General features: G+C 38.2%; 1 protein-coding gene across 2 annotated transcripts in view; it reads left to right on the forward strand.

Annotated features, from left to right (window-relative positions):
- nup133 (nucleoporin 133) overlaps positions 1–6286 on the forward strand; it is a 72126-nt gene extending 65840 nt beyond the window's left edge. For both annotated transcript variants that reach the window (XM_025002358.1, XM_017439540.3), the window contains 2 exons: positions 4499–4587; positions 6034–6286. In XM_025002358.1, coding sequence (XP_024858126.1) covers positions 4499–4587; positions 6034–6170 — 226 coding nt within the window. In that variant the 3' untranslated portion in view covers positions 6171–6286. The remainder of the gene's footprint in view (positions 1–4498; positions 4588–6033) is intronic.
- The last annotated feature ends 344 nt before the right edge of the window (positions 6287–6630 follow it).

Here is a 6630-nt window from a genome sequence, read left to right on the forward strand (position 1 = left end):
AGGGTTGATATGACGATAATAAGTCTTTAATGTATTGTGGTGCTAGATCGTTCAGTGATTTATAAACTAATAGAAGTATTTTAAAGTCTGTTCTCTGAGCTATAGGGAGCCAGTGTAGGGACTTTAAAACCGGGGTGATGTGCTCTATTTTTCTGGTCTTAGTGAGAACACGAACAGCAGCATTTTGGATCAGCTGCAGCTGTCTGATTGATTTTTTGGCAGACCTGTGAAGACACTGTTGCAGTAACTGACTTTGTAACTGTTTTTATGTGTCCCTTAAGGTTTAGGTCTGAGTCCATTACTAGACCCAGGTTTCGGGCCTGATCACTAGTTTTTAGCTGTAATACCTGAAGCTGCGCGCTGACTCTTGATCGTTCCTCTTTAGGTCCAAAGATAATAACTTCAGTTTTGTTTCTGTTCAGCTGGAGAAGGTTTTGGCACATCCACGCATTGATTTGTTCTAAGTATCTGTTCAGTGCTAGGATAGGTTCAGAGTCACCTGGTGACATCGTAATATAGAGCTGTGTATCATCTGCATAGTTATGGTAACTAATGTTATTACTTGTTATAATCTGGGCTAGTGGAATCATGTAGATATTAAATAGAAGGGGTCCCAGGATTGAACCTTGGGGTACTCCGCATGTGACTTCTGTCCGCTCTGAAGAGAAGTTGCCTATTGATACGGAGAAGTTCCTGTTGTTTAGGTAGAATTTGAACCAGCTAAGTGCTGTGTCTGAGAGTCCGACCCAGCTCTCCAGTTGCTCTAATAATATATTGTGGTCAACAGTGTCAAATGCTGCGCTGAGGTCCAGTAGAACCAACACTGTGGTTCTTCCACAGTCTGTATTTATGTGGATGTCATTGAACACCTTGACGAGGGCAGTCTCAGTGAGTACAGAAGCCGGACTGAAAGATATCAAAGCGGTTGGTCGTTGTTAAGAAGCTATTTAATTGTTGAAATACAGCTTTTTCAATAATTTTGCTGATGAATGGAAGGTTAGAGATTGGCCTATGATTCTGCAATAGTGATTTATCCAGATTGTTCTTTTTTAACAGAGGTTTGATAACTGCTGTTTTTAGAGCCTGGGGGAAAACACCTGATGAGAGAGATGAGTTTACTATTTGAACCAAGTCAGATGCAATGACAGGAAGAACTTTCTTAAAGAAGGTTGTAGGAAGGATATCAAGACAGCAGGAGGATGACCTTAATTGATTTATAATTTCTTCTAAGTTTTTATGGGTGAGTTGGTGAAATACAGCCATTTTCTCTGCATTTGATTTTTGGCATCGTGGCATCGGGTGGCATCAGGATTGGGTTTGGTGTGGATGAGCAGATTAACCTTCTAATTTTTGTAATTTTCTCTGTCAAAAAGTTGGCATCTCATAGCAGGCTCTGGTAGAGTGGAGTTCAGGTGGTAAAATCACAGAAGGGTTTGTCAACCTGTCAACTGTAGCAAACAGAGCACAAGCGCTGTTAATGTTTTTGTTTATGATTTCTGAAAAAAAATGTTTCCCTTGCACGTTTTAGTGAAGAGTGATAACTTTGCAGCCTTTCTTTGTAGATTTCATAGTAAAAGTGAAGCCGAGTTTGACGCCATTTACGTTCAGCCCTTTGACAAAGAGTTTTCTCGTTTCTTATAAGTGAGGTGTTTATCCAAGGTGATTTTTTTCTGCCAGATATAAGTTTCACTTTAACAGGGGCAACAGAATCTGTTATATCTGAGATTTTGCAGAATAGGTTATAAACCAGTTCATCTACTGGTTTACAGCTTGGGAGTGAGGTGCAGGAGGAGATTTGATTAAAGGTTTCAGCTGCGCTGTCTGTGAACAGGCTTTTTGTGATAACATCTGTTTTTCTAAGCAAGTCAACATAGATTGTACTTGTACTTGTTGTAAAAACAACAGAAAAATACATCATTCAGCTTTTTTGCCTCCCTGTCTACTGTGTTGTCAACATGGATGTTAAAGTCTCCCATAATTATTAGACAGTCATAATCAATGCATATCATAGATAACAGCTCGCTAAAGTCATTGAAAAAATTTGACACGTATTTTAGGGTTTTGTATACAGTTAGTGTCAGAGTTCGTTTGTGGCCTTTTACCTTGATTCCTAAATATTCAAAAGAGTCAAAATTTCCCAGGGAAACCTTTTTACAATTTAATGAATCAAGAAAGTTTGCAGCAACCCCTCCACCTAGTGCTGGGCAATATGGAAAAAATCCTATATCACGATATGGATAATTTTATATCATGATATACCCCAATTACGTACGTTGTCAGTTATTCTCTGAAAAATATGAAAAAATAATCTAATTTCTTACCTTTTTCAAGCTTTATTTCGAAGTGACATTTAACTGAACTTTCTCAAATGAGATCTGCTGCATTTTAGTGCAGCAATATATATGTACCTGTTACGACGTAACAGTATCANTTCACTTTTCGCAACTTTCCCCGGCTCTTTTACAACTTGTTTGACCTTGCACCTTTTGGATTGTTAAATATTCTTTTTCGTGGTTCTTCTTTAAGTGATAGAAGAGGTCTGTTGTGTTGGCCTCAGATGAGAAAACAGTCTAATAGCAGAGTTAGCATTAGCATTAGCAGAGTTAGCATATTACCTTTTTCTGCTCCGTGTCGGACTTCTTGAACCAAATCACAGACGTCCCCCCTCGTTTTGGTAAAAGTCTTTCTTCTGGGGCTGCCTGCTAGCTGTCTCTACTTGTTGCGACCCCAAGTTTGATACTTCATGCGTCTCCATCTCTCAGCACTTATGACTTAAATGCCGACACATACGGTGGGTCACAGAATATGGTGTGCCGCCAGGCCGCACAGAAAGCCGCTGCCGTAAAGCATGTCGCAAACCCACACCTAAAGCAGCGTCATGTCGCAAAACAGAGGTTCTTCGCAAAATAGTTATTTTTTCTTCCTATTTATCACTTATATAAACTGAGTGTATGCAAAGTGACGACACTAATACATTCGTCGTAGCCTACATTATGAAATATTTACATGAATCATTGATACATTTCTGGTAGAGACGATAGAAACGATAGAAGAAAATATATCATGATAGACACTTTTCTGTCGTCCCCACGATATGTATCGTTATATCGCCCAGCACTACATCCACCCCTTTTATATTTACAATTTTCACTCAAAAAATTGTAAATAGGGGATGCTGATTCAATGAGTACAGGTGTTTTATTGTTGTCATCCAGCCATGTTTCTGTGAGAAACATAGCATCAATATTGTTCTCAGTGATGAAGTCGTTAACTAAAAGTCCCTTTGCTGTTAATGATCTTATATTTAGCAGAGCCAGCTTAAGTGTCTTGGGGGTAGATAATTCCATAGCTTGAGGTTGCTTAAGACAGGGGATTAGTTTGAGATTTGATTTTAGGGCACTGTGTTTCCTTGCTTTTGTCTATTAGTAATTCTAACAGGGATGCTCCTGTAGCTTACCGCAAGGGGCCAGATGCTTTCTGGAGAGTGACAGGTTTATTAATGTCGGCATTCCCATTGTGAGACACTCACTCATGCTACTCTGAGAACCGGGGTTACGAAAGTAACCTAAAGTTCAAGACCTTTGCTATCAATTCCAGGTCACATATAGTATTAAACAATATAGACATGGTCCACAAAAAATATTTGCCCAAAAAGCAAATATGTTTTTGCTTTTTTGGTTCTGCACTTCTGCAAGTAGCATGTTATACAAGATGGCGGGCACGAGAAAGTGCCTGGATGTAGCACAGGAACCATGTACTGCCTTCAGATCATTACTGAGGTCCTCCTGTGTAGCTGTGGGCTGATCCCTCACCTTTCTCGTGATTATCCTCACACTGTGGTGAGATCTTGCATGGATCTCAGATGGTCATTTTATGCTTTTCTTCCATTTCTAAATAATCAGATTAACTGTTGTCACCTTTTCACCAAGATCATTGCTGATAGTCTTGTAGTCCATTCCAGCCTTGTGCAGATGTACTGACAGATGTAATGTCTGGTCACTGACATTCTTTGAAAGTTCTTTGGTCTTACTTTTGGTGGGAGCTAATCCATGTAAGCAAACCGTACTGGATAAAAGTAGACAATGCTACTGCTCATCTGTTTAGTATTATCTGCTGGATTCCTGGGAACAACTGATCAGAAGTCTTTTTTTTTTGTCTGTAAAAGTGACTGAACCATTTCAGACCTGTACCTTTTGTAAGTGATGCATGTTAAAAGGCAAAATACCACAACTGCTGACTCAAAAGAAAAATGCTTTCCATTGTTTAGTTTTCCTCTGAGAAATGGAAAGTATGCCATGTGATAAAGAAACTGATATTATGCTCACAACTTAATATTTCTAGTGGGCAAAAACGGTTCTGTTTTGTGTTGTTTGAAATTTTAGTACCTCTGTGGTTTTTGTGCAAAAGGTTAATGAAAAGTCATTAAATCACTATTTGATAGATGTCCTTTTTCCAGTCTTTTTTAAAGTTTCAAACTGGTAAGCTGCCTGTCTTTCAGCTGGTCCTCTGCTGATGGGAATGAAGATCCTCTGGAAGCAGCTAAGGACAGCATCTTCGTTAAAATCCTCCTCAAACTCATACAAGAAGGTCTGACTAATTTTACCCATTTCCTAAATTACAGCATTGTGTTACTTTGATTTTGAGACACATATGTGCCTCTATATACACAGATAAATTTGTTTGTACCATTTTGTTAAAGGCAGAAAAATCCAGAGGTCACTGAAATAACTTGAATTGACAAAAGTAATTGTTAGGGTTTTTAAAGTTATCAGCCTTTGTGCTTATGTGTAAAACTGCCTACGTGCCACACGAAGGTCAGACGTCGGGCGCCACACCATCTGGCTCTCCCAAACAGAGATGTGTTATGGTTATGCTATGTGTTTAAACTATGGCCTGGACCGGTTTTGGCCAGCTCAGACCAACCCCTTTTATTTCTTCCTTTTAATAAAAGAGAAAGCCCAAGTAAGCAGCCAGAACTTCCTGGACAGCACGCCGTTAGCTGTTGTGGAATTTCTCCTCTTGCGAAGGCCTTCACAAAAGACAATGAGCCTCTCCGGTGTGATTCTTTCTTAGCAGGTTAAATAAGTCAAAACCCTGACATGAAAAAACATGTTACAAATCAACTGATTAAAAATAATGAACCAAAATTCAGAAGCAATGACTGGTTTTCCTTAGTTCATTTTTAGTAACTTTTTACTTTACTTTTCAGTTTTAATTTAATTTCAGTGACCTATGTGGGTTTTCTTTAATTCATTTGTACAAACAAACTTGTCTGCATTTGCAAATGTATTTTATTTAGTAACCTTTTTATTTAAATGAAGGCATTTTTACCTAGTTTTGTAATAGAGAATGTGAAAACATGATGACAAAAAGTTATTTTTCAAATGGTTGAATTACCTGGATATCAGCACTGAGTATTGACTGTGTTTGGTTGTGTCTAAGTTGAAATCATATGTGTGTATACTGTATCAAAGGCCTAGACTTTCTGGAAGAATCTGACTCTCAGCTACTACCACACCAGATTTTAGTTCAGTACCTGTAAAACTGACCAAGTCATTGCCACCCTGATTCAAGTTGACTTCAAAAGTTAATCATTTGTAGATGTATTTCCAATGATTACTTTGAGAGATTTGTAAAAAATCTAATCAGTGGTCCGTGAGGTATTTTGTTAACAGACGGACAAATGAACACAGACACAAGCAAAAACATTGTCCTTTCACCTTTGACAATAAAATAATAAAAACATTGAAATATGTGTGAATATTAATGACAAACTCTATAAAATCAAATATTTTTAAATACTTTGTTGCAGGAGAGCATATGTATTCAATTCCTAATGTGTAAAAATCACAAAGTATTCAGGTTGGCTATATTACTGAGATTGGTTCTAACATGAATAAGAGTGTGTGTGTGCGCGTGGGGGGGGGGCGAAGGTACAGGATCCTTACTTTGTTTCCTAGACCTGCCTCAATTCAAACTATTCAAAATCAAATAATCTTAAAGAAATTAACCTGTTCTTCCTCTGTCTTTCAGGTGTTCCTCTTCAGACGTACCTGCCTGATGTCAAAGAGCTGCTGGAGCTGGACGAGCTGAGCACCTTGAAATCAAAACCTTACTTTGAGTTTGTACTTCGAGCTAATTATGAACATTACCTTCATGCTCAGATGTGATGGCTGTGTCCTCTCTTAGAAATGCTGCCTGCGCTTCAGCTTCTCTTCACATTTAATTCATGTTCAAAATTTGTTTGAGTTATGCCAATTTTCTAAATAAATACATTAGGGTTACAGCTCAGTGATCTTTGTTGAGGTTTTGTTTTAACATTTCAAATAATGTATCAGAAAACCAGTCAAATTATTGTAGATTAGAGCATTTTAAAAAAAATCAGTTTTAACAATTTGCACTTACAGCATAAAGTATGAATATTATTATTATAAAAAAAAATATCAATTTTGAATCTCTGATGCCTGAGCCTGAATGCCTCCAGAATCCAGGCTACATTAATCAGGAATCCCTCCGGGTGGGTGATGAAGGGCTCCTCGGCTCTCTGCCTATCACTGACAGAGACCCTCCGTGAACTTCTCGGACTGTTATGAAAACTACAGATGGATGTCAGGAAAATCCCTGACATCC

Source organism: Kryptolebias marmoratus, linkage group LG6 (genome assembly GCF_001649575.2).
Source record: "Kryptolebias marmoratus isolate JLee-2015 linkage group LG6, ASM164957v2, whole genome shotgun sequence".
In the NCBI taxonomy this organism is placed as follows: domain Eukaryota; kingdom Metazoa; phylum Chordata; class Actinopteri; order Cyprinodontiformes; family Rivulidae; genus Kryptolebias; species Kryptolebias marmoratus.